The 24729-nt window shown below is 69.7% G+C and overlaps 5 protein-coding genes across 6 annotated transcripts; 3 read left to right on the top strand and 2 right to left on the bottom strand.

The window, feature by feature from the left end:
• Positions 1-130: 130 nt before the first annotated feature.
• On the top strand, positions 131-3030 carry ORMDL2 (ORMDL sphingolipid biosynthesis regulator 2; the record flags this gene model as incomplete). Its single annotated transcript, XM_082781348.1, is given in 5 exon segments — positions 131-208; positions 211-221; positions 738-912; positions 1604-1755; positions 2009-3030. Coding segments are annotated over 5 exon segments (552 nt in total). The 3' UTR covers positions 2145-3030.
• A 202-nt stretch (positions 3031-3232) lies between these two features.
• On the bottom strand, positions 3233-6179 carry DNAJC14 (DnaJ heat shock protein family (Hsp40) member C14). Its single transcript, XM_082781320.1, has 6 exons — positions 4681-6179; positions 4492-4598; positions 4185-4304; positions 3912-4072; positions 3736-3838; positions 3233-3579 (listed from the first exon to the last, which is right to left on the bottom strand). Exons 1-6 carry the CDS (start codon positions 5878-5880, stop codon positions 3345-3347), a joined length of 1926 nt encoding a protein of 641 aa, XP_082637446.1. The 5' UTR covers positions 5881-6179; the 3' UTR covers positions 3233-3344.
• A 176-nt stretch (positions 6180-6355) lies between these two features.
• LOC309888775 (transmembrane protein 198-like) lies at positions 6356-10065 on the top strand. Of its 2 annotated transcripts, none has more exons than XM_082781333.1 (5): positions 6356-6864; positions 7063-7193; positions 7953-8528; positions 9671-9769; positions 9886-10065. In XM_082781333.1, the coding sequence occupies exons 2-5, from the start codon at positions 7073-7075 to the stop codon at positions 9957-9959; spliced, it is 870 nt and encodes a 289-aa protein (XP_082637459.1). In that variant the 5' UTR covers positions 6356-6864; positions 7063-7072; the 3' UTR covers positions 9960-10065. The 2 variants fall into 2 exon arrangements, with proteins under 2 accessions (XP_082637459.1, XP_082637458.1); XM_082781332.1 differs by having other exon boundaries at positions 6642-6864; positions 9621-9769.
• Positions 10066-11184: 1119 nt separating this feature from the next.
• PYM1 (PYM homolog 1, exon junction complex associated factor) lies at positions 11185-13258 on the bottom strand. Its single transcript, XM_082781346.1, has 3 exons — positions 13140-13258; positions 12472-12565; positions 11185-12048 (listed from the first exon to the last, which is right to left on the bottom strand). The coding sequence occupies exons 1-3, from the start codon at positions 13168-13170 to the stop codon at positions 11565-11567; spliced, it is 609 nt and encodes a 202-aa protein (XP_082637472.1). The 5' UTR covers positions 13171-13258; the 3' UTR covers positions 11185-11564.
• A 2537-nt stretch (positions 13259-15795) lies between these two features.
• DGKA (diacylglycerol kinase alpha) lies at positions 15796-23789 on the top strand. The gene is given in 24 exon segments (XM_082781318.1): positions 15796-16310; positions 16421-16497; positions 16579-16699; positions 16789-16869; positions 16943-16992; positions 17124-17198; positions 17293-17412; positions 17500-17617; positions 18555-18643; positions 19758-19877; positions 19957-20055; positions 20127-20216; positions 20316-20389; positions 20508-20582; positions 20672-20720; positions 20722-20758; positions 20862-20951; positions 21030-21190; positions 21287-21351; positions 21433-21523; positions 22706-22895; positions 22989-23109; positions 23213-23273; positions 23395-23789. Coding segments are annotated over 24 exon segments (2331 nt in total). The 5' UTR covers positions 15796-16132; the 3' UTR covers positions 23494-23789.
• Positions 23790-24729: the final 940 nt, after the last annotated feature.

The raw sequence follows: 24729 nt of genomic DNA, 5'->3' as shown, positions 1-24729 counted from the left end.
CGCCGATTGGAGGGCTGCCCCGCGGCGCCTGGCGCTCGCTGTTGGTTCTCCGGCGCGAGGGGGCGGGGAGGAGGTTCTGACGGACGGGCAGAGCGGCCAATGGAAGTGGAGGAACGGCGGGGAGCGGCCAATGGGGGTGGAGGGTCGGGAACGCGGACTTCCTGGAGACGAGGCCGGGCCGGGGCCTGGCAACGGGGCCCGGGGCCCTGCGGAGCCGCCGGGTGAGGGGGGGGCGGGACCGGAGGGGGACCGGGAGGGGGGAGGGGGGAGGGGGAGGGACCGGGGCTGTGGGAGCCGGGAATGGAAGCACCGGAGGGAGCGGGGCCTGGGGAACCGGGGGAAACCGGGGAACGGGGAGGCCGGGCCCGGGGAACCGGGAGGGGACCGGGGGGGTCCGGGAGGGGGGAGCGGGGGGCACCGGGGCTGTGGGGGCCGGGAGCGGGGGCACCGGAGGGAGCGGGGCCTGGGGAACTGGGGGAACCGGGGACCGGGGAGGCTGAGCCCGGGGGAACCGGGACCGGGGCCGGGACCGGGCCCCGCGGGGGTTTGCGATCGTTCCCCGGCCCCCCCGAGCCCCGGTGCCCGGTGCCCACCTCAGGGCAGTGCCGCCGTTCCCCTTTGGGCCCGCTGCTGAGCCCCGGGAGAGGAGCCGGGAGGCGCCCGGCAGCGGGCCCCAAACTGCGGGGATTTGGGGAAACGGCCCCAAAAGGCCGCTGAGAGCCCCGTGCCCACGGCAGGATGAACGTCGGCGTGGCGCACAGCGAGCTGAACCCCAACACGCGCGTGGCGAGCAGCCGCGGCAGCTGGCTGGCCTACGGGCTGGCGGTGGGTGCCCTGCACGTCGTCCTGCTCAGCGTCCCCGTCCTCAGCGTCCCCGTGGTCTGGACACTCACCAACGTCCTGCACAACCTGGTGAGTCCCGGCCCCGCGCTGCCCTACCGGGGCTGCACCGGCACCGGGCACGGTTTGGTGTCCCTGGGCTACGGAAGGTGACGGCTACTGCGGGCACTGAAAAAAGGAGAGCACAGAAAGGGGGAATCTGGGGTGCTGGGTCCAGCTCTGGGCTTCCCGGTACAAAACAGACCGGGATCTCCTGGGAAGGGTCCAGCGGAGCCCACGAAGGTGATACGGGGCCTGGAGCATCTTCCCTAGGAGGAGAGGCTGAGAGACCTGGGGCTGTTCAGCCTTGGGAAGAGAAGACTGAGGGGGGATCTCATCAATGTGCTTAAATATGTGAAGCGTGGGAGACAGGGATTTGGCCAACCTCTTCTCAGAGGCCTGTGGGGACAGGACAAGAGGCAACGGCCACAAAATGGAGCCCAGGCAGTTCCGCACCAACAGGCGAAAGAAATTCTTCACAGAGAGGGTGCCGGAGCGCTGGGACAGGCTGCCCAGGGAGGCTGTGGGGTCTCCTTCTCTGGAGATATTCAAGGCCCGTCTGGAGGCCTACGTGGGCAGCCTGCTGTAGGGAGCTGCTTTGGCAGGGGGGTTGGTCCCGATGAGCTCTCTCCCCTTGCTCTGCCCCGTGTCCAGGAGCTCCTGCAGCCTCGGAGCATCCTGAGCTGGGCTTTGCTGACATCCTCCCCCCCCCCAACACCCGCAGGTGATGTACTTGCTGCTGCACACAGTGAAGGGGACCCCGTTTGAAACCCCCGACCAGGGCAAGGATCGCCTCCTCACGCACTGGGAGCAGATCGACTACGGGCTGCAGTGCACCTCCTCGCGCAAGTTCCTCAGCATCTCCCCGGTGGTGCTGTGAGTGCCGCGCTAAACCGGGCAGAGAGGAGCCAGGCGGGGGGCTGGGGGGGCTTCCAGCGCTGCTGCTGGCACAGCTCAGCGCATTCAGCCCCTGCACAGACAGGTCCCAGGGGTTGGGAGGTTTTCCCAGCTGAGGCGCTGGGGTTTTGTACAGCAAACAGCAGCGAGCACCCCAAAAAATCCCCGCCCTAACCCCGGGGAAGCAGGGCAGCGCAGAATAACCCGCGGGCTCCCTCTCTCCCCCCCCCAGGTACCTCCTCACCAGCTTCTACACCAAGTACGACCCCGCGCACTTCGTGATCAACACGGCCTCCCTGCTCAGCGTCCTCCTGCCCAAGCTGCCCCAGTTCCACGGCGTGCGGCTCTTCGGCATCAACAAGTACTGAGCCCCGTGCCCACCGCCCCCTGGGGCTGGGCGCACCAGCTCCTGCGTGCAGGGCTTCCCACGAGGGTTTTGGTAAGGTTCCTGCGTCTCCTGAGGGCTCCTCCTGCTTTGCTGGAGATGCGTGAGCTGGACGGAGCGAGCCGGGCACGTCGCACACACACCCCCCACACTCCCTTGTGACCCCGTGGCGGTGGGGAAACACCCACGAGGGGAGAACTGTCGACCAGTGGGAAGAGCAACCACCCTGTGCCTCCTTCATCCTCGTGTTTTGTCTAATTTTGTCCAATTCCACCGTCATAAAGGCCGCACAGAGCAGAGCAACATCCTCACAGCACAGCCCCCAGCCAGGAGAACACCCGCAGCCACCCCACAGAGCGCCTGGAGCCAGCCCCCTGACCCGCAGAGGAGAGGCACGCTTCTAAACCGTGCTTCAAGCTGGGAAAAGTGGTAAGAAAGAAGAGCACGGCCGTTAAACCCCAGCTGCTCACACCTGGGAGTACAGAGGGTGGCAGGATGCAGGCAGGGCTTCTTTACGTGACTTCATGTAAAAAGAAATCCAAATAAAAAACGGCTCCTGGTCCTCAGCATTAGGGGGAGGTGCCGAGTGTCCCTCAAACCGTGCAAAGCTGAGGCTGGAGAAGTAAAACCATCGCGGCTGAAAGCGTGCAGGGAGCCTGGCGGCGGTGCTGAGGACGGCTGCGCACCGTGAGCACAGCGCCCGCGCGCTGCATTCGCTGTATTAATAGAAAGGGGATGTGCGGGGTCGTAAACAGGGGTGAGCGAGCAAAAAGAAACTGGTTTAAATGCAGCACGGAACGTGCTAGAAGCTGCCTGGCCCCAGAGCTGCTCTGCCCACGCCCCTCTGCTGCCCCGCAGGTGTTTTGGGGTGCGCGTGGAGGGAAGGGGCAGCAGCCCCCCTGCCATTGACACCTGGGCTCCTACAACACCCCCTGAAGAGACCTGGGGGGGGTCGGTCCAGCACGGCCCCCGCTGTGCCCCCCGGGGGTTCTGTGGCGTCGCTGCCTCCGGCGCAGTTCCTCCTGCTCACCCCAGCCCCACCAGCTCACAGTTAACTTCTAAACACACAGATTACCTTAAAAAAAAAATAGATTTTTTTTTTATTTCAAAGAGCCCTTGTAGTGCCCGGCAGAGCACGGCCTCCCCCCGCCCAGGGAGCGCCCCCCCAGCACCCGCGGGGCGCTCAGCGCTGGAAGGGGCGCCGCACCTTCTTGCGCCTCTTGTGCTTGGCGTCGCCCTTGGGGGCTCCCCCCTCGGTCCTCGGCTGGGCCCCGGCTGCAGCCGCGGCCCCCGGGGGGGCTGCGGGCGGGGGGGGCGACGGGAAGCCCCCGGGCATCGGTCCTGAGGTCCCCTGGAACACGCGGGTGAAGAAGTCCTGCAGGTCGGCGGCGGAGCTGGGGCTGCCCTTGGAGGCGCTCCTGCTGGCAGGAAGGCGGCGTCTGGGGGGGCTCCTGGGGGGGGGGCCAACAGCCCCCAGCCCCCCCAAACCCCCCACTCCACCCCCCCCAGCAGCAGCCAGGCCCCGGCGTCGCTCCCCTGCTGCCACCGGTCCCCGTCCCGCCGCCAGCACTGACCTCTGCCGCCCGCCTGCGCCGGCGCTGCGCGCCCCGAAGGAGATGTGGTAGGGGACGCGGTGGGTGTCGGGGCAGATCCCCACGCGCTGGCAGCCGGCCCACTCTGCGGGGAGACACACGGCGTCACCGGGGGCTCGCCCTGACACCCCCGCGGGGCTGTGGGACGCGGCACCCACCGGTGATGTCGTAGACTTTGCCGTCCATCATGGCCAAGTAGGTGATCTTCAGCCCCAGCAGGCTGGACTCGGCCCAGAAGTCGCCCTCCTCGGCGGGGTGCAGCTGCCCGCACTCGGCGCAGTAGCGGGCGCTGAGCGGGTTGCGGTCCAGCTCGAACCTCCTGTGGTATCAGCACCGCGTCAGCCCCCGCCGGGGCAGCACCGCGGGGCCGGGACAGAGCCTGCAGCCCGAACGCTTCAACCCCGAGCGGGGCCGGGAGCCTCGGGACCTACTTGTGCTTGCCCTGGCACTTGCTGCACATCATGGTGTTCATGGCCTCCTTCAGGTCATCCTGCAGCCTGCTCAGGAACTCGTTCACGGACCGGCTCAGCTCGCTCTCCGCCATCCGCTTCCTGCAGCCACCGCACAGGGAGAGAGACGGGGTCAGAGCGCGGCGGTGCGGGGCTGCACGAGACCCCCATGAGGGGATGGGGCCGCGGACCCGGTGCTCTCCCCGCTCCCCTGGCAGAATGACCCGGTGGGGCTCCAGGGGGTGAGGGCACCCCCGCAGCCCCCCGCCCACCGCCCCAGCCCACTCACATCTCGTACTCCTTCCTCCTCTCGGGGTTGCTGACGATGTCCCAGGCCGCCCGCAGCACCTTGAAGGCCTCCTCCGCTCGCGGGTGCTCGTTCTTGTCCGGGTGGACCTGGGAGGCGCAGGGGGGGCTCAGCGCCGCGTCCCAGCGGGGCCGTAGCTCGCCGCCAGCCCCCGGCCCCCTGCTCACGCACCAGCACGGCCAGCCGGCGGTACGCCTTCTTCAGCTCGGCGTCCGACGCCGTCGCCTCCACGCCCAGCGCCTGGAAGGGGTTCAGCTCCTCCTCGGGCACGTCGGCCATGGCCAGCAGGCGGGCCACCTCCTCCCCGGAGCTGGCGGCCGGAGCCCCTCCGTCGAGGCCCGGCGCCGCGTCCCCCGGCCCGCAGCCTGTCCGTAACTCCCCGTGGGGAGCTCGCCACCTCTGCAGCCAGTCCCGGAGGCGCTGGCAAGTCCCGGCCACCCCGAGCAGCCCCCACGTCCTGCGGAGGCCGGTGGCGTCGAGGAACGCCGCGAGCCGGGTCCGGCCCAGCCTGGCCACGCCGGCGGCCACGGCGCGCCAGCAGAGCCGCAGGCAGCCCAGCAGCAGCACGAGGAGCAGCAGCAGCAGCGCGCACAGCATCCACAGCAGCCGCCGCGCCACCTCCGCCCCGGCCCGCAGCCCCCGGGCCGCCCGCAGCCACCCGCTGCGAGCCCGCTGGCCCACGCGCCGGCCCCAGCTGCGCACGGTGCCCGGTGCCGAGCCCAGCTCCCCGGCGCCCAGGCGGCAGCAGGAGCAGAGCAGGCGGCCGCCGGCCTCCGCGCACAACCTCCGCGCCTGGCCCAGCGCCGCCTCCAGCAGCGCCTTCAGCCGGGCCAGCTCCTCCGTGCGGGCCCCGCGGCTCCGTTTCCTCGCCGGGCGCTGCCTCCGGCCGCCCTCCTCCTTCTCTTTCTCCTTCTCCTTGGGGGCCGAGCGCGGCCGCTGGCGTCGCCGGGGTCTCCGGGGTCCCTTCCCCGCGCACCCCGGGTCCTCTCCGGTTGCGTCCTCCTCGCCCTCCTCGGCCTCGCGGGGTGGTGGCGGTGGCGGACGGTGCTCGGTGGCGGCGCAGCGGGGGCAGGCGAGGCCGCAGGATCCGTCCCGGGCCCGGCACCGGCAGCAGCCCCCGGGACCGGTGGTGGAGCCGTCTCCGTCCCCGTCATCGTTGCCGTCGTCTTCGGTGGTGGCGGCCGCCGGTCGCAGGCCGCAGCTCCCGTTCCAGGCGGTGCTGCCCGGGGGGGCCCGGCCGCCTCCCCCCCCCCCCCCTCCTCCTCCTCCTCCTCCTCCTCCTCCTGCCCCGGCCGCGGGCGGCTCCCGGTTCCCGCCGCCGCCCCCCTCGGCCTCGGCCGCTGCCCCGCGGCCCGGCGGGGGCTGAGCCATGGCGGCGGCCCCGGGAGTTAGGTCACCGCCATCGCCCCTGGGACCGGGAGCGGAGTCAGCGGGGCTGGGGGGGGAACCGAGGGGGAACCGGGGGGAACCGGGGAGGGTGGGGGGCGCTACCGGGGGTACCGGCGGGGGAAGCGGGGGCTGGGAGCGGCCGCGGGAGGCAGGCCCGGGGCGGCCCCCGGGGCCCCTTCGCGCTCCCCGAGCGGTGCCGGTGCCGGTGCCGGCGGGGGGGGGGGTCTCCGCCTCCTCCCGCCCCCCCCCGGGTCCCTCGCGCGCCTCACTTCCGCCTTCCGCCCGCCCGCCGCCGCCGCCACGCTCGCTTCCGGGGGCGTGGCCAGGCCCGGTTGCGTCACCCGCGTTGGCACCGCCCCCTCAGCGAAGCCCCGCCCCCATTAACCCCTTCGGTGCCGGGCGCGGAGTCGCCGTCCCGAGCTGCCCCCGGGCGGGGCTGGGACCGGGACCGGGGCCGGGCTGCCCCACGCGTGTCCGTGCCCCCAACGTGCCCGCGCTCCCCTTTTGTGCCCCTGCCCCACGGCAGGTCCCAGCCCCACGACGGGCTCTGTCCCCCACGCGTGTCCCCAAAACCACGCGTGTCCGTGTCCCCACACGTGTCCGTGTCCCCACGCGTGTCCCTATTCCCACGCGTGTCCATGTCCCTCGTGAGCTTCTACCCCCAGCGCGTGCCCCTGCCCCATCCCCACGCGTGTCGCCTCCCCACGCGTGTCCGTGTCCCGCGCGTGTCCCCGCCGCCCCCCCTCCCCGTGCCGTGCTCCCCTTCCCGCTCCCATCCCGGCCCCGCCGCGGCTCCCCCCGCCCCGCTCCCGCCCCCCGCCGCCCCCAGCCCCGGCCCCGGCCCCGCTCCCTGTCCCGCCCCGCACCGCCCCCGGCCCCGCTCCCAGCCCCGCTCCCGGTCCCGGTCCCGGTCCCGGCCGTGTTTGAGCCCCGCGGCCGGGCCGGGTCCCGCCGCCCCCGGAGCGGGTGAGTCCCGGGACGGGGCCCCCGCGCCCCCCGCCCCCCAGATGTGCGGGGCGGGGGGGAGTGGGAATCGGGGGAGGGGGGTACCGGGGGAGGGGGCTCCCCCCGCGCGCGTTTCCGCCGCCCCGGGGCCGGGGAGGGGGCAGCGGGGGGGGGGGGGATCCCGGCGCCCCCCAGCGTGGCCGCCCCGTGCGCCCCCAGCCCGGCGGGGATGGAGCCCGGAGCCCCCTCGGTGCCGCGCTGCCGCCTGGAGCCGCGGCCCCCCCTCGAGCCCGGCCCCGCCGCGCTCTGCGCCCTCGGCTGCCTCCTCGGCCTCGTCTGCGGAGGCTTCGGTGAGTGGGGGGCGCACGGGGGGGGGGCACGGGTTGGGGGAGTCGAGCGGGGAGCGCCGTGGATGGGGTACGGGGGGCACGGGCAGAAAGGGGGCATCTGGGGACAAGGGGTGCTGCGGGGGGACGGGGCGCAGGGGATGCTGTGGGGCACAGCCCAGGGGGGGCAGTTTGGGGGGGGGGCATGGCCAGAGGGGATGGCCCAGGGGGAACCGTGGGATGTGGGGGGGGGCACAGCAAGATGGGGACGTCACTGGGGACATGGCTGGGGGGGCACAGCAAGGTGGGATGGCACCAGGGACGCTGTGGGAGGTGGCCGGGGGGGCAGCAAGATGGGGGTGTCACTGGGGTCACTGTGGGACGTGGCTGGGGGGGGCACTGCAAGACGAGGACGTGAACGGGGACATGGTTGGGGGGGCACAGCAAGATGGGGACAACATCAGGGACTCAGCTGGGGGGGCACGGCAAGATGGGGATGTCACCGGGGACACTGTGGGAGGTGGCCGGGGGGGGTACAGCAAGATGAGGACACCACGGGGGACACGGCTGGGGGGCACAGCAAGATGGGACAGCATGGAGGACACTGTGGGATGTGGTCGGGGGGGCACAGCAAGATGAGGATGTCACCAGGAATGCCATGGGATGTGGCTGGGGGGGGTACGGCAAGATGGGGATGTCACCGGGGACACTGTGAGACTTGTCCAGGGGGGCACGGCCGGAGGGGTGGCACCGTTTGCAGAGCCCCCCCCTCGCCCCCGTCAGGCTACCGCTGCTTCAAGGCCATCATGTTCCTGTCGGGGCTGCTGCTGGGCTCCGCCGTCATCTTCGCGCTGTGCTACAAGGAGCGGGTGCTGGAGACGCAGCTGAGCCTGGAGGTGAGCGCGGGCATCGCGCTGGGCATCGGGGCGCTGTGCGGGCTGCTGACGGCGCTGGTGCGCAGCGTGGGGCTCTTCACCACCGGGCTGCTGCTGGGGCTGCTGCTGGCCACGGCCGCGCTGGTGGCCACCGCGCCGCTGCTGCAGCCCCAGAGCCCCTGGGTGCCGGCGGGCGGCCTGCTGGGGCTGGCGCTGCTCTGCGCCCTGCTGGCCCTGCACTGGCAGAAGCCGCTGACCGTGCTGGCCACGGCCGTGTGCGGGGCGGCGGCGGTGGTGGTGTGCGCCGACTACGTGCTGGAGGCGCTGGCCCTGGTGCTCTACGTCTACGACCGGCTGCGGTTGGCGCCGCCGGCGCCGCTGTGCTGGTACAGCTGGGCCGTGCTGGGAGCCTGGCCCGCGCTCAGCGTCCTCGGAGTCCTCGTGCAGTGGAAGCTGACGGCCGGGGGCTGCTCCCGTAGCGATGGTGAGGGGGTGCGGGGGGACGGGATGGGGAGCGGGGGGGGAAAGGGATGGAAATGGGGGTGGGAAGGGGGATGGGGATGGAAATGGGGGTGGGGATAGAGGTGGAAATGGGCACAGGAAGGGGAAAGGGATGGAAACAGGCAGGGGAAGGGGGATAGGGATGGAAATGGGGGTGGAAATGGGGATGGGGTTGGGATGGGATGGGGACTGGGATGGAAGCGGGCACAGGAATGGGCAGGGGAAGGGGGAGAGGGTTGGAAATAGGCATGGGGATGGGGATAGGGACAGAAATGGGATGGGGTTGGGATGGAAACGGGCACAGGAAGGGGAAAGGGATGGAAACAGGGATGGGATGGGGACTGGGATGGAAATGGGCACAAGAAGGGGAATAGGATTGGAAATAGGCATGGGAATAGGGATAGGGACAGAAACAGGGATGAGGTTGGGATGGAAATGGGTGTGGGAAGAGGGACAGGGATGGAAATGGGGTTGGGACAGGGACTGGGATGGAAATGGGCACAGGAATGGGCAGGGGAAGGGGGACAGAGATGGAAGTGGAGGTGTGGATAGGGATGGGGACTGGGATGGAAATGGGAATGGGGATGGAAGTGGGGACTGGGAAGAAAATGGACATGGAAATGGGCAGGAGGAGGGGGATAGGGATGGAAATGGGCACGGGAACGGGCAGGGTAAGGGGGATAGAGATGGAAGCAGACATGGGAATGGGAACAGGGATGGAATTGGGGATGGGAATGGGAACAGGGATGGGCAGGGGAACAGGGATAGGGATGGAAATGAGGATGGGGTTGCGATGGGATGGGGACTGGGATGGAATGGGATGGGGATAGAGATAGGAGCAGGCACCACGCTGGGATGTGCCCAGCTGGGAGGGTTGGGATGGGAAAAGAGGGGAGAAAGGGGGCACCAGGGCGATGGCAGAGGTGGGAGAGCTGGAGATGACAACGGGGAAGGGGACGGGGATGGCGACGGGAGCGGCGAGGGGGGGGGGAAGCCACCAGGGTGGGGCCGGAGGCGGCCACAGGGACGCTGAGGGTGCCGGCGGGGGCCGGGGCTGAGCCCCCTCCCTGCTCAGCCATCCTCAGCCGGCGCCAGAAGCGGCTGCAGCTGCTGCGCATCCGGCAGAAGGAGGCCAAGCACCGCCAGAGCCCGGCCCCCCCCGAGGGCACCTACCGCCGCAAGCCCCCCCCCGTCAAGCGCTACGCGGGCGACGTGCTGGCCCCGGTGAGCGCGCACCCACCTGGGGGGGGGGGGGTCGGGGCAGGAGGCACCCCAAAACCTCCCCCCCTGACACCCCCGTGTCGCTGTGTCCCCCCCCCCCCCCCCCATGATCCCCCCAGAGCTACATCCGGAGCCTGCGGGACCGGCAGCTGGAGAGCGCGCCCCCCCCGGCCCCCCCCGGGCCCCCCGATGACGACTGCGGCTCCACCGTGCCCCTCACGGCCCCCCCGCCGCGCGGCCCCCCCTGAGCGGCCCCGGGGTCCCCACCGTCCGTGCCTTGGGGCGCTGCCCCCCCCCCATTTTGCTGTGCCTGTCCCGTAACCAGCCCCGTGCCCCCCCCCCCCCGTGTCCGTCCCCCCCCCCAGCAGTGCCTGCCTGGCCCCCGCGCCAGCCGAGACCTCGTACAAATAAAGGCCCTCGTTTATTTTTGCAGGACCTACCCAAACACTGTGCACACACCCCCACCCCCCCCCCAGGATGCTCCCCTTGAACAGAAAGATCTTGGGGGGGGGTGCAGGAAAAAGCAGCACTAAAATGGGGGGCAGGGGGGCTCTGGGGGGCTGCTGTATGGCTGCGCCTTGTCACATATTGGGGGGGGGCACAGGTGGCAGGGACCCCCCCCACGGCCCCAGCTTTGAAAAAATGGGGGCAGGGAGCACTGTGAGCACCCCCCCAGGGCCCCCCCTTGTGCCCCCTGCCCTTCAGCAGCTCCCTGCACACTGACACCCACCCTGCCACGGCCCCCCCAGCACCCCCACCCCTTAAAACCCCATCCAGGAGCCCCCAGCCCCCCCGACCCTACAGACCACCCCTCCCCCGAGCCCCCAACGTCCCCCCCAACCCCAGTACAAACCAGTCCAGTGAACTGGCATCACCCCAGCACCCCCCCCCCGCAGGATCACCCCAAACACAGCCCCATTCCCTGGGGGGGAAGGCACAACCCGGGCTTGGGGGGCACCGTGCCCATCCCCCTGCCCCTTCCCACAGGGCCCAGAGCCACAGGAGCCCCCCCCCCAACACATCCCGGGGGGGGGGGGGATGGGTTTTTTTGCACGGCGCTGCTGGCGCTGTCCTTGTCCCCGAGGAGTGGCCGGAGGCGAGCACGGGGCCGCTGCCAGCCCCGGCCCCGCTGCCAGCATCACCCGGGAAATAGGGCACGGGGAGGGGGGGGGCACTGGGGGCCGGGTGCCCCCGCTGTGACACCGCCTGGCGGGACACAAAGGCGGCTCTGTCCCAGCGCGCGGCCCCAACGGTGACGCCGGCACTGGCACGGCTGGGGGTGGAGGATGAGGAGGGTGAGGAAGAGCCCCCCTGCCCCCCCCCGCCCTGCTGTCCCCCCCCCAGGGGGCTGTGAGCAGGGAGAGGCAGAGCCCGCGCCCGGCGCCGCGTCACTACTGCAATTTTATTATTGCGTGGTGTTTAAAAACCAAGGGGGGGGGGGGGGGGGCGGCAACACAGCACGGGGGGGGGGCTGGGGAAGGAGGAAAGGAAGAGCCACGGCCCCCGCCCCGCCCGCAGCACCACCGGCCCTGCGCCCCCCACCCCCGGTAAAATTAAAAAAAAAAAACAAAAAACAAAAAGGAGGAGAGAGGTGTCGGAGAGACGCCGAGTTCCTACCACCGATAGCTGGGAAATTAAACCGACAAAAAAACGACCAAAAAAAAAAAAAAACTGTTCTGGAAAAAAAAAAAAAAAATACGACACCGGAACAAACCCCAGGGGCCCGGCGCTCAGTGGGGGCACCCGGCCCTCGTGCGCCCCCCACCCCCCCCTGCTTCCCACCCCCCTCCGCAGCCCCTTACAAGTCCAGCTCCAGGTCCTGCAGCTCCTCCTCCAGGGCTTTCCGCCGGCCCAGCTTCTCCAGCTGCTCTTTGGTGGGCTGCTTGATCTCGCCGGAGTCGAGCCTCTGCTGCAGCTCCTCCACCTGCCGCAGCTTCTTCCTCAGGCTCTTGATCTTCTTGGCCTTCTCCGAGGCCGCTGCTTCGCCGTCGGCGGGGCCCTGGGCGCCGCAAGCCGGCTGCGGCGCGGCCCCCGGCGCGTCCCCCCCCAGGGAAACCTTCTCCAGCGAGTGGCTCAGTTCGTCCGTCTCCCGCTCGCCTTTCTCCTGCTGCTGCTTCCTCTTCTCCTTGCGTTTCAAGTTCCTTTTGGCCGCCTTGGACAGTCCGCTCTCGCCTCCCTCCGCCTTGCCGGGCTGCTTACCGGGCGGCGCGGCGGCCTCCAGGCTCAGCCCCGGGGGCAGCTCGGGTTTGCTCTTGAAGAATTTGACGTATTTGTTCTCATACCTGCGCGGAAGGAGAGGCGCTGACCCCCGCCGAGCCGCAACCCTCGGCGCCTCCAGCCCGTTTCGGCCCCCGTCCTGCGCTCTGCCCCGGCCCCGCCGCCGTCCCCGGGCCCTGGGGTGGGTGGGGGGGGCTCCTGGCGGCGCAGCCGGCCCCGCGGGCGGCCGGATACGTACCGTGAGCGCGCGGCTTACGGGCTAAGGGGGGTCAGAATTGCTCGGGCACCTGGAAAGAGACCGAGACCCCGAGACGTAACCCGGCTGGGGCGCGCCGGGGGCGGGCTGGGGGCTCCTGGCTTCGCCGCGCTCCCCCGGGAGAAGGATGGGGGGGGTCAGGGCACGGCACGGCGCCACCGCCCGGGGACCCCCACCCTGGGATCCCCCCCTCCCCACGCTCCCGGTGCCCCCCCCCCGGTGCCACACTTACACCGGGACCTCCTCCTGCGGCACGTAGCCCTCCTTCACCCGCCGCTGCTTCCGCCAGGTGCCGTCGGGGCGCTGCGTGGAGGCGATGTACTTCCCTGCGGGGGGGGGCCGTGCTGTCGGTTGGGGGCCCCGGGAGACCACCGGGAGTCCCCCGGGACCCCCCCTTACCCCAGGAGCCCCCCGGATCCCCATCCCTTAGCCCCGGGAGTCCCCCATTCACCACCCCCCAGCCCCGGGGACCCCCTGGAACCCTCCCCCTGCTCCGGGAGCCCCCCCTGAAGCCCCCTCCCCGCCCCGGGAGCCCCCCGGTGCCCCCCCCCCACCCCCGGGAGCCCCTCGGGCACCCCCTGTGCCCCGGGAGCCCACCGGGACCCCAGCCCAGAGACCCCCAGACCCCCCCATCCCCTGTGGGGAGCCCCCCGGGACCTCCCCCTCCCCCTGGAGCCCCCCACCCCGCCCCCCCCATCCCGGTGACCCCCCTCATGCCCCCGCCCCCCCTCCCCGGGAGCCCCTCGGGGCCCTCCCGGTGCCGGTGCGGCGCTGGGGGCACCCGTACAGCCGGTAACGGGCCGAAGGGAAGGGCAGGGCCCAGCCCCGGGGTGCCGGGGGAGGGCGGCGGGGCCGGGGGAGGGTCCCCGGGAGCACCGGGCCGGGCCGGGCCGCGCTCACCGGTCTCGTCAGTCACATAGGGAGTCGCCATCTTGCGAGCGCGACACACTTCCGGCCTCCGGGCCCCGCCCACCGGAAGTGGCGGCGGGGAGGGGAGGGAGGGGAACGGGAGGGGGAGGGGAGGGCGGGCGCCGCCGCCGCCATCTTGGTTTTAAAGGCGCCGCGCCCCGCTCGGGGGGAGGAAAAGGGGGGAGAGGGAGGGGGGAACCGGGCCCCGCCCCGCCGTGACGGGAAGGGGGGGGTGGGGGGAGGGGAACCGGGCCCGCCCCGTGCCCGCAGGCCCCTGAGGTTCACCCGGCGGCGCCCCCAAAACCGCCACCGCCGCACCGCGATAACGGCGGCGGGGGGGGGCCGGTACCGGGGGTGTGGGGGGGGAGGGGGCAGAGGCACCGGGGGGGGCCGTGCCCGTTATCCCCCCCCCCCCACCAAGCCCCGGGGCAGGCAGGATGCGGCGCCGCCCGCCCCCGCGGGGATTTCCCCGGTGCCCCCCCCCCCCGGGGCCGCCTCCCTCCCCCCCCCACGGGGGCGCCGCGATCCGGGGCCCCCCCCCCGGTTCCCCCCGGTTCCCTCCGGTCCCCCCGCACCCGGGGGGGGGCCAGGAAGAAAGCACCGGGGCCTCAACCCACTGAGGGGGGGGGGCGAGCGGGGAAGGTGCGCCCCGAAGGGGGGTACCGGGAGCACCGGGGGGGGGCACCGGGGGGGCTCCACGGAGCCAGCAGTGAACGACGGCGGCCGTGGGGGGGAAACCGGGAACCGGGTCCCTCCCCGCCGCCCTGCTCCCCCCCCGGGGGGGCCGTGGGGCTCCGGGGCTCCCCCCCCCCACGGGGCTCTGCCCCCCCCCCCCCGCCGCACGTGCGCCCGGTGCCGCCCCGCCCCGCCCCGCCGGGCCGTGATGTCAGCGGGGCCGGGGCCGGGCCGCGGCGGGAGCGCGGGCACCGGGACGGGGCTGAGCGGCGGAACCGGGACCTGAGCCCAGCCCGGCCCCGGCAGGTACCGGCACCGCCACCGGCACCGACGGGGCGGGCAGCGGTGGGATGGGCGGGGACCGGGTGGGACCGGGTGGGACGGAGTGTGGGGGGGAAACCGGGACCGGGACCGGGATGCGTCGCCCCCCGCCCGGGGGGAGCCGAACGGCATCGCGCGGACGGGAACCGGGAGGAACCGGGACAGGCACGGATCGGGAACGGGGCCGCCCGCGAGCACCGGGCGAGGAAACGGCGGCACCGGGTGAGGAACGGGAAGGAAGCGGCGCCGGGGGGGCACGGCCCGGCTGCAGCCCGGTGCCGCCGCTCCCCGCCGGGTGCCGCCGCTCCCCGCCCGGTGCCCGTTCCCGGCCCCGTTCCCGGCCCCGTTCCCGGCCCCGTTGCTCTCGGTGCAGCCCCCGGGCGCGGCGGGTTCCGGGACTCCGAGCTCCGCTCCCGGTCCCGTCCAGGAAACCGAGCACCGGGGGGTGCGCGGCGGAACCGAAAGGCCCCGCCGGGCAAAATGGGGTGTCGGGGCGGGGGGGTCCCCGCCGTGCATCCCGGCCCCGCCCGCCCCGGTGCTGGGCGCCGCCGCCTCCCACCTGCACGCCCCGGAGCCGTCCCGGGGCTCGGTGCCGCCCCCTACGGGACCGACGGCACCGGCACGGGCTGGGGGCGCCCCCCGGTGTCCCCCCCCCCCCAAACCGGGGCAGCCTCGGGTGTGGGCGGCCCCGTTCATCCCGGTGGTGGCACCGGGAGGAGGAGCGGGGGGGGGGGGGGGGGCTGCCCCGTGCCCCCCCCGCGGCCCCGCTCCGTGCCCGTTACTAAATAAGGGAAGCGGCCGCTGCGCCGGGGGGGGGTCCCGGGGGCTGCGCCCGGCCTCGGGGCTCCCCGGGGGGGGGGTCCGGTGTTGGGGGGGGGGCGATGGGGGCCCGCAAAGCATCGTGACGCACCCAAGGGTGCTACAGGCGGGGGCGTTCAGGCCACGTTCGGGTCACATCTGGGGGGTTTTGGGGTGGGGGGTGCCGTGCGTGCCCCCCTCTGTCGCCCCCAGCCCTGGGGGGGGTGGGGGCCGCCGTTACCGGCTCTGTCCCGGCCCCGTTTGCCGCCTGCTCCCCGGTGCCACGCAGGGGGCAAAGCTCAGCCTTCGCCCTCGGGGACGGCGCCGCCGCGGCTGGGCGGCCCACGGGTGGCACGGGTGTGGGCGTGGGGCTGGGGGGGACACGGGGGGCGAGCGTGCACCCAGGGGTGGGTGGCACCTTTTGGCGAGCAGCACCCATGGGTGAGCAGCACCCGTCTGTGGGCAGCACCTTTGTGCAAGCAACACCCATGGGCGAGTGTGCACCCATGGGCGAGCGTGCACCCATGGGTGGGTGGCACCTGTGGATGAGCAGCACCCATGGGCGAGTGTGCACCCGTGGGCAGGCAGCACCCATGGGCGGGTGTGCCCCCTTGGGGGGGGGGCCACCCACGTGCCAGCGTGCACCTGTGGGCGGCTGTCACCCGTGGGCGAGCAGCACCCATGGGTGAGCAGCACCCGTGGGCGAGCGCAGGAGCCGGATGCGCACCCCGCAGCGGGCCGCACGCAGCTGCGTTGGGGAAGCGTCTGCCCACGTTTTTTGTTGTTTTTTTTTTGTTTGTTTTTTTTTGTTTTTTTGTTTTTTTTTTTTGAGGGGGGGGGGGCACACGCACGTGCCCGGGCGCCGCCGCCCACGTGCCCCCGCTCCCACCCACGGGTGCACCCGGCCGCCCGCGCGCCCTCCCCGCGGTGCCAGCGCCCGCCGTGCCGGCGCCTGGAGCCAGGCGCTGCCATGAATTAGTAATGGCCACGGCGGGGTGGGGAGGGCCCGGGGGGGGCCGCGCGAGGCCGGCAACGCCACGCTCAGCCCCGGGGCTGTGGCCAGGGTGGGGTGGGGGGGTGGCCGGTACCACCCCCCCCCATCCTCATCATCCTCCCCACCCCCGGTAGCGGCGGTAGCTCGAAGCCGGCGGCTGTCCCCACGCTAAGGGTGGACCCCCCCCCCCCCTCCTATGGGGCTGTGCTGGGGCAAACGGTGGGGTGAGGGGCAGGGGGGTGAAAGGGGGGGGTCCCCGCTGTGCCCCCACCGCAGCCCTCGCCCCGCAGGCCAGCCGGCAGCCATGGAGGAGAGCCCGGAGTGGGGCACGCTGAGCCCCGAGGAGTTCGCCCACCTCCAGAAATACCTGGACTGTGAGTTTGGGGGGGGTGGGGGGGGGGACACAAGGGTGGGGGGGGGGTGCAGCACCCCCCCTGTGTGCACACACCCCGGAGCGGCCTCACGCCCACGCCTCTGCCCCCAGACAGCAGCAAGAAGGTGCAGGACGTGCTGCAGGACTTCTACGGCGACGGGGCCCTGTCCCAGCACCTGCAGGGAGAGGTGGGTGCCGGGGGGGGGGGGCCGGGGGCCGCACGCTGCCCCCCCCCATGTTCCTACAACCCCTTTTGTTCCCCTTCCCAGTGCGTGGACTTTGAGGGCTTCAGGCTGTTCCTGCAGAGCTACCTGGAGGCGACCGACGTCCCCGAGGCGCTGTGCCGCCACCTCTTCATGTCCTTCCAGAGCACGGCCCCCGGGCAGCCGGGTGAGGGGCCGGGGGGGGCCGAGGGGGGGGGGACAGGGATGGACACCGAGGGGGGGGGCCACGGGGCTCAGCATCGTCCATCCCGGCAGGCAGCGGCCTCGTCTGCGTTAACGACGTCTCCTGCTACTTCTCGCTGCTGGAGGGAGGGCGCCCCGAGGACAAGCTGGAGTGTGAGTGGGGCCTGGGGGGGGGGGGGCAAGGGGGGGCGACCCCCGTCTCACCCCCTTGTGTCCCCCCCCCCAGTCACCTTCAAGCTCTATGACAAGGATGGGAACGGGCTCCTGGACAGCTCGGTGAGTGGTGGGGGATCTGGGGTGGGCACAGGATGGGGAGCAGGGGGGCTCAGGATGGGGGGGCTCAGGATGGGGATCGGGGGGGGTCAGGATGGGCCCCCCCAGCCCTTTCCTGACGCTCGGTGCCGCAGGAGGTGGAGCGGATCATCACCCAGATGATGCGGGTGGCCCAGTACCTGGACTGGGACGTCACGGAGCTGAAGCCGGTGAGCGGGGCTGGGGTGCCAGGGGGGGCTCCCCTTGACCCCTCGCATTCCCTGTCCCCCCCCCAGCTCATCCCCACGTCCCCCCCCCACCCAGATCCTGCAGGAGATGATGCGGGAGATCGACTACGATGGCAGCGGGACGGTGTCGCTGGCCGAGTGGCTGCGCGGCGGCGTCACCAACATCCCCCTGCTGGTGCTGCTGGGCCTGGAGGTGGTGAGTGGGGGCTTTGGGGGGGGGGGAGGCTGTGCCGGGACCCCCCCCGGGCCGCTCTGACCCCCCAGTTCCCTCGGTTGTCCCCAGCACATGAAGGACGACGGGCAGCACATGTGGCGCCTGAAGCACTTCAACCGCCCGGTGTACTGCAACGTGTGCGAGACGCTGCTGGTCGGGCTGCGCAAACAGGGGCTGTGCTGCACCTGTGAGCGGGACGGGGACGGGGTGGGGACTGGGATGGGATGGGGATGGGGTTGGGATAGGGACGGGGACTGGGATGGGATGGGGACGGATGGGGATGGGGACTGGATGGGGTTGGGATCAGGACAGGGACTGGGATGGAATGGGGACAGGAATGGGGTTAGGATCAGGACAAGGACTGGGATGGGATGGGGACAGGATGGGGTTGGGATCGGGACGGGGACTGGGATGGGATGGGGATGGGATGTGGGTGCAGTGGGGACAGGGATGGTTGTGGGATGGGGATGGGGACAATGTTGGGATGGGGACAGGGACGTGGTAGGGGTAGGATGGGGATGGGACAAGGACAAGATGGGGACAGGGACTGGGTGGTGTTGGGATGGGGACAGGGTTGGGATGGGGACAGGGACCTGATGGGGGTGGGATGGGGACAGGACTGGGATGGGGATGGGATGGGGATGGGATGGGATGGGATGGGATGGGATGGGATGGGATGGGATGGGATGGGATGGGATGGGGGTGCAGTGGGGACAGGGGTGGTGGTGAGATGGGGATGGGGATGGGACCTGATGGGATAGGAGAGGGCCAGGGATGGGAATGGGACAGGGACCTGACGGAGACATGGATGGGGACAGGGGCCAAGAGGTGTTGGGATGGGGACAGGATGGGACTGGGGGGGGCGCGGTGCAATTGGGGCCAGACCAGGCCCAGCCCCAGTGCTCAGCCCCAGCTGTTGCGCGAGGCCCCGCCCCCTCCAGCTGTGCACGAGGCCCCGCCCACTTTGGGGGGCGGAGCCATCACACAAGCCCCACCCACCTCGAAGCCTATTGGCGCCCGGCTGGATGTGGCGGTGGTGTGAATGGCTGAGGGGGCGGGGACTTGCAGAGTGTGGGCGTGGCCTCTCTAAGCCCCACCCCCCTCTTTTTTGGCCCCGCCCCCAGTCTGCAAGTTCACGGTCCACGAGCGCTGCGCCCGCAAAGCGCCCCCCAGCTGCATCAGCACCTACGCCAAGTCCCGCAAGGAGGCCGGCGTGAGTGGCGCCCGTCTGTCCGTCCGTCTGTCCATCCATCCGTCCGTCCGTACATCCACCTGTCCACCCATCCGTCCGTCCATCCGTCCGTCCATCTCCGTCCATCCGTCTGTCCATACATCCGTCCGTCTGTCCGTCCGTACATCCACCTGTCTGTCTGTCTGTCCATCCATCCCGTCCGTCCATCCATATGTCCATCCGTCAGTCCGTCCATCCGTCTGTCCGTCCATCTGTCCATCCATCCGCCCATTCCGTCCGTTCGTCTGTCCGTCCATCCGGTCTGTCTGTCCATATGTTCATCCGTATGTCCGTCCATCCATCCATCCTGTCCACTCGTCCGTCTGTCTGTCCATTCTGTCCACCCTGTCCGTCTGTCCGTCCATCCCGTCTGTCTGTCCATCCATCCTTTTGTCTATCCGTCTGTCCGTCCACCCATCTGTCCACCCATCTGTCTGTCTGTCCATATGTCCATCTGTCCGTCTATTCATCTGTCCATCCCGTCCATCTGTCCATCCATCCATCCATCCATCCATCCATCCGTCTGTCCGTCCGTCCCATCTATCCATCCATATGTCCATGCGTCCATCCATCCATTTGTCCATCCATCTGTCCATCCATCCCATCTGTCTGCCCATCCATCTGTCCATCCATACGTCCATCTGTCCATCTATTCATCCATCCATCCATCCTGTCCATCCGTCCATCCATCTGTCTGTTCATCCACCCATCCGTCTGTCCGTCCGTCTGTCCGTATCCCACCCCCGGTCCATCTGTCCGTCTGTCTGTCCCCCCCCCACCTGCCTGCCCCGTTGTCCTGCCCCATCTCATCATCCGCCCGTCCATCTGTCCATTTGTCCCCCCGTCCATCTGCCCACCCCTCTGTCTGTCCATCCACCCCTCCCGTCCCTCTGTCCGTCCGTACCCCCCCCATCCTTATCCCCCCCACCTGTCCTCCCACACCCTCCCTGTCCATCCCTAACCCCCCCGTGTCCATCTGTCCACCCGTACCCCCCCCACCCTATCCATCCTCATCCCCCGTGTCCGTCTGTCTGTCCGTACCCCCCCCCCCCCCCGTCCGTCTGTCCGTCCATCCACGCTGCCCCCCCCCCCCCAGGTCCAGGCCCACGTCTGGGTGAAGGGCGGCTGCGAGGCCAGCAAGTGCGGCCGCTGCCAGAAGAAGATCAAAAGCTTCCAGAGCCTGACGGGGCTGCACTGCGTCTGGTGCCACCTCAAGGTGGGGGGGGGACACTGGGGTAAGGGGGGGGGCACGGGGGGGGCCGAAATTGGTCCCGACCCCGCGCCGTGCCCCCCAGATCCACGAGGAGTGCCTGGCCGCCGTGCCCCCCGCCTGCGACTGCGGGCTGCTGCGGGACCACATCCTGCCCCCCTCCGCCATCTACCCCGTGGTGCTGGTGAGCCTGGGGCTGGGGGGGGGATTTGGAGGGGGGGGGACGTGGCCGTGACCCCCCCCGGGCGCTCGCAGGAGCGGCAGAACAGCCAGAAGGACGGGAGCGGGACGCCGGGGGAGGAGGGACCCCAGGTCTTCACCACCCCCGAGGGACAGGCGCTGCGGGTGAGCTGTGCCCCCCCCCAAAAAAAATATCCGTGTACCCCCCCCCAAATATCCCTGTGCCCCCCCTCCATGTCCGTGTCTCACCCCCCCACCCCGCAGGTCAGCCCCGTGCCCGACACCCACCCGCTCCTCGTCTTCGTCAACCCCAAGAGCGGAGGGAAGCAGGGGGAGAGGTGAGGGGCTTGGGGGGGCGCTGGGCTCACCCCTGACCCCCCCCCAAAGACAAAAAAAAGGAGAAGGGGGAGGCTGCCCCCCCCCCAGCCCCCCCAGCCCAGCGCCCCTCTCCCTCAGGGTGCTGCGGAAGCTCCAGTACCTGCTGAACCCGCGGCAGGTCTACAACCTGCAGCAAGGAGGACCCAACCCCGGGTGAGGAGGGGGCTGCGGTGGGTGCTGGGGGTGGGGGGGCAGCTTTGTCCTGACCCCCCACACACACACCCTCAAATCCCCCCCCCCAGCCTCAATTTCTTCCGGGACGTGCCGGATTTCCGCATCCTGGTGTGCGGCGGGGGACGGCACCGTGGGCTGGATCCTGGATGCCATCGGTGGGTCCGGCACCCCCCGGGGGGGGGTCAGAGGTGCCCGGGACCCCCCCCAAAACCCCCCCACAACATCCCCTGCCCCTCCTTACCATGCTTCTCCCCCCAGACAAGGCCAACCTGCCCCGGCGGCCCCCCGTGGCCGTGCTGCCCCTGGGGACCGGCAACGACCTGGCCCGGTGCCTGCGCTGGGGCGGAGGTGAGCGGGGAGCGAGGGGGGGGCCCCGTGTGTGTGTGTCCCCCCCCCCATCCCTACCGTGTCCCCCCAAACCCCCAGGCTACGACGGGGAGAACCTGGTGAAGATCCTGAAGGACATCGAGGGCAGCAGCGTGGTGCAGATGGACCGCTGGCACCTCCGGGTGCTGCCCGCCAGCCCCGCCGAGGCGGGCGACCCGGTGCCCTACGAGATCATCAACAACTATTTCTCCATCGGGGTGGTGCGTGGGGGCTCTGTGGGGGTGGGCAGGGGGTTTATGGGCGGGGGGCACGGCCTCAGAACCCCCCCATGCCGTGCTCTGCGCCCCCCTCCCCAGGACGCCTCCATCGCGCACCGCTTCCACGTCATGCGGGAGAAATACCCCGAGAAGTTCAACAGCAGGTGGGCACCGCGGGGTGGTCCACATGGGGGGGGCACGACCCCAAAACGTGCCCCCCACACCCTCCTAACACGCCGTGCCAGGATGAAGAACAAGCTGTGGTACCTGGAGTTCGCCACCTCCGAGACCCTCTTCGCCACCTGCAAGAAGCTGAAGGAGTGCCTGAGCATCGAGGTGAGCCCTGGCCCCGCGTTAAAAAACAAAACAAAAACAAAAAAAGCTAATAATAGCAAATGGAAAAAACAAAGTTCTAACCGAAATATGAAATATAACACCAAATTCAAGCATGACAAAAGCCAGAATACTGCTTGCAATATAGACCACTGACCGGGTCCTGGAGGGCATTGTGCACTCTGCCTCTGGTGATATGATGTGGGTGTGACATTTTGGCCATTAAAGACAGGACTTGTCCAAGGGCTACTCAGTATACATGAAGCATAACTTTAGTGGCTCCGCTCCTTTCCTTTCCTTCCTTTCCTTTCCTTTCCCTTTCCTTTCCTTTCCTTTCCTTTCCTTTCCTTTCCTTTCCTTTCCTCTTCCTTTCCTTTCCTTTCCTTTCCTTCCTTTCCTTTCCTTTCCTTCCTTTCCTTTCCTTTCCTTTCCTTCTTCCTTTCCTTTCCTTTCCTTTCCTTTCCTTTCCTTTCCTTCTTTCCTTTCCTTTCCTTTCCTTTCCTTTCCTTTCCTTTCCTTCCTTTCCTTTCCTTTCCTTTCCTTTCCTTTCCTTTCCTTTCCTTTCCTTTCCTTTCCTTTCCTTTCCTTTCCTTTCCTTTCCTTTCCTTTCCTTTCCTTTCCTTTCCTTTCCTTTCCTTTCCTTTCCTTCTTCCTTTCCTTTCCTTTCCTTTCCTTTCCTTTCCTTTCCTTTCCTTTCCTTTCCTTTCCTTTCCTTTCCTTTCCTTTCCTTTCCTTTCCTTTCCTTTCCTTTCCTTTCCTTTCCTTTCCTTTCCTTTCCTTTCCTCTTTCCTTTCCTTTCCTTTCCTTTCCTTTCCTTCTTGGTGACTATTTCTTTCTCAGACACATGTACCTAAGACTGAAGTTGGAAGCAAAGGGATTATTTATGAACATCTGTAAAATGTTGCCCCTGGGACAGCACTGAGTCCACTTTCCCCACTCTAAGTCTTCAGAGTGTACTCAAGCCTATAATTCCTACGTATTCAAGTATAATCCCTATTATTTAAGAATTCCTGTTACATTAGGCAGGCAGGTTTAGCCACCTACTTATAAACACAGATCCAATCCCTATTTATTTCCAACAAATGGGATCTGCCAAAGAGATGGAAAGGAGGGTGCGGCACCACCATGCGCCCCCCACCCCACCACCCTGCCCTGATGTCCGTGTGTCTGTCCCCCCCCCCCCAGTGCTGCGGGACCCCCCTGGAGCTGCGGGGAGCGCTGGCGGGGGTGGCGGTGCTCAACATCCCCAGCATGCACGGAGGCTCCAACCTCTGGGGCGAGACCAAGCGGCCCCTGGGCGAGGCGAGGAGGGCGCCCGGCACCGAGCAGCCCCCGGCCATCACCGACGCCGAGACCCTCAAGACCTGCGTGCAGGGTGCGTGTAACGGGGTGGGGGGGTGAGGATGGCTCTCCCCCACCCTGGGGGCTGTCCTGAACCCCCCCACACACCGGTTCTGCCCCCCCCTAGATTTGAGTGACCAGCGGCTGGAGGTGGTGGGGCTGGAGGGGGTGCTGGAGATGGGGCAGATCTACACCGGGCTGAAGAGCGCGGGCACGCGGCTGGCCAAGTGCTCCGAGATCACCCTACGGTGAGCCTGGGGGGGCCAGGGGGGCTGGGGTGGGGGCGTGGGCTGTGCCCCCCCTGGGGGTCCGGGGCTCGGGTGCTAACCGAGGGGGGGCTGCTTCTTGCAGGACGCTGAAGCCTCTCCCCATGCAGATCGATGGAGAGCCCTGGATGCAGCCACCCTGCACCGTGCGTGGCCCCCTCCCCGTGGGGCTGGTCCCCACAGCCCCCTCTGCGCCCCCCCAGCCCCTCTGACCCCTCCCCAATTTCCCCACGCCCCCCAGCCCAGCCCTCGCTTTCTCCCTTGCAGATCAAGATCACCCACAAGAACCAGGCGCCGATGCTGATGGCCCCCCCCCCGCGCTCCTCCAGCTTCTTCGGCCTCAAGAAAGGCCCCGTGGAGGCCTGAGGGGGGGCTGGAGCCCCCCCCCCCCCCAACCTCCTGCGCTGCGCCCCAGGCGGGGCCCACGGACCAAAGCCCTGAGCAGGGGCAGGCACCTCGCTGCCCCCCCCCGTCCCCAAAATTGCACCCACGGGGTGCTCAGGGGTGGGGGCAGCTGGACGGACCCCCCAGGGGCATTTGGAGGGGGGCTGCGCCATGCCCCCCCCCCCCAATATCCCTGTGTGCCACCCCAGCTGGAGCCCCCCACCCTGCTGGGCTCCCCCCTGTGCCCTATTTATTACCCCCCCCCCCGCATTTCAAGTGCCTCTTGCAGTAATAAAGCCGGCGGCCAGACGGGCGCTGGGCTGTGCCTCTCCTGGGGGCTCAGCCCTGGCCCCCCCGCCGCCCCCCCCATGCAACCAGACAAAGCAGGGGCAGAGCTGAGCCTTTATTCGTGGCACCCAAGGCACGAGGCCCCCCCGCGTCCTGGGGGCTCGGGCCAGGCGGGGGGGGGCGCAGTGCTGGTGATGGGGGTGGGGGGGGGATCCCTGCAGCCCCTACACGGTGTTGGCGCGGAGCAGGGGGCTGCTCTCGCCGCTGGGGGCCCCCCCGAAAACCTGGCGCAGCAGCAGGCGGAGGGTGGCACCGGGGGGCAGCCAGCCCCGGGGGTGGGGGGCCGGGGGGGCCGCGGCCAGCAGCGGGCTGTACTTCACTCGGCTGGGGGGCAGAGAGGGGGTTAGCTGGGGGGGGGGGCTGGGGCTGAGCCCCCCGTGTTGCGGTGTCCCCTCCCCATTTTGCAGTGTCCCCCTATATTGTGGTGCCCCCTCATATTGAGGTGCCCCCTCTCCATTTTGGAGTGCCCCCCCACGTTGTGGTGCCCCTCATTTTGTAGTGCCCCCCCACATTGCAGCGTCCCCTCCCCATTTTGCAGTGCCCCCCCCATGTTGTGGTGCTCCCCATATTGCGGTGCCCCCCCAATATTGCAGTGCCCCCCCCATGTTGCGGTGTCCCCTCCCCATTTTGCAGTGCCCCCCATATTCCAGTGCCCCCTCCCCATATTGCGGTGCCCCCCCATATTGCAGTGCCTCCCCATGTTGCAGTGTCCCCCCAATATTGCAGTGTCCCCGCTGCATTTTGCAGTGCCCCCCATATTCCAGTGCCCCCTCCCCATTTTGCAGCCCCCCCCCCCATTTCAGTGCCCCCCCCAGCCACGCTCACCGGTAGGTGTATGCAGCAGTGCCCAGCGCAGCGGCGATCAGCACC

Source organism: Aythya marila, assembly GCF_965140915.1.
Source record: "Aythya marila genome assembly, chromosome: 30".
Taxonomy (NCBI): domain Eukaryota; kingdom Metazoa; phylum Chordata; class Aves; order Anseriformes; family Anatidae; genus Aythya; species Aythya marila.
Note: the sequence above shows the minus strand (reverse complement) of the source record. Positions and strands in the feature narration are given on the sequence as shown.

What these genes read in the sequence shown, in the direction of transcription:
- PYM1 (XM_082781346.1), bottom strand. Translation starts at nt 13,170, where the DNA reads ATGGCGACTCCCTATGTGACTGACGAGACCG. An exon ending in CTATGTGACTGACGAGACCG is followed by an intron (nt 12,566 to 13,139) that starts GTGAGCGCGGCC and finishes CCCCCCCCGCAG; the next exon opens with GGAAGTACATCGCCTCCACG. An exon ending in CCGCAGGAGGAGGTCCCGGT is followed by an intron (nt 12,049 to 12,471) that starts GTAAGTGTGGCA and finishes CCTTCCGCGCAG; the next exon opens with GTATGAGAACAAATACGTCA.
- LOC309888775 (XM_082781332.1), top strand. Translation starts at nt 7,073, where the DNA reads ATGGAGCCCGGAGCCCCCTCGGTGCCGCGCTGCCGCCTGGAGCCGCGG. An exon ending in CCTCGTCTGCGGAGGCTTCG is followed by an intron (nt 7,194 to 7,952) that starts GTGAGTGGGGGG and finishes CGCCCCCGTCAG; the next exon opens with GCTACCGCTGCTTCAAGGCC. An exon ending in GGGCTGCTCCCGTAGCGATG is followed by an intron (nt 8,529 to 9,620) that starts GTGAGGGGGTGC and finishes CTCCCTGCTCAG; the next exon opens with CCATCCTCAGCCGGCGCCAG.
- DNAJC14 (XM_082781320.1), bottom strand. Translation starts at nt 5,880, where the DNA reads ATGGCTCAGCCCCCGCCGGGCCGCGGGGCAGCGGCCGAGGCCGAGGGG. An exon ending in ACCGCCGGCTGGCCGTGCTG is followed by an intron (nt 4,599 to 4,680) that starts GTGCGTGAGCAG and finishes TGCGCCTCCCAG; the next exon opens with GTCCACCCGGACAAGAACGA. An exon ending in CAAAGTCTACGACATCACCG is followed by an intron (nt 3,839 to 3,911) that starts GTGGGTGCCGCG and finishes GTCTCCCCGCAG; the next exon opens with AGTGGGCCGGCTGCCAGCGC.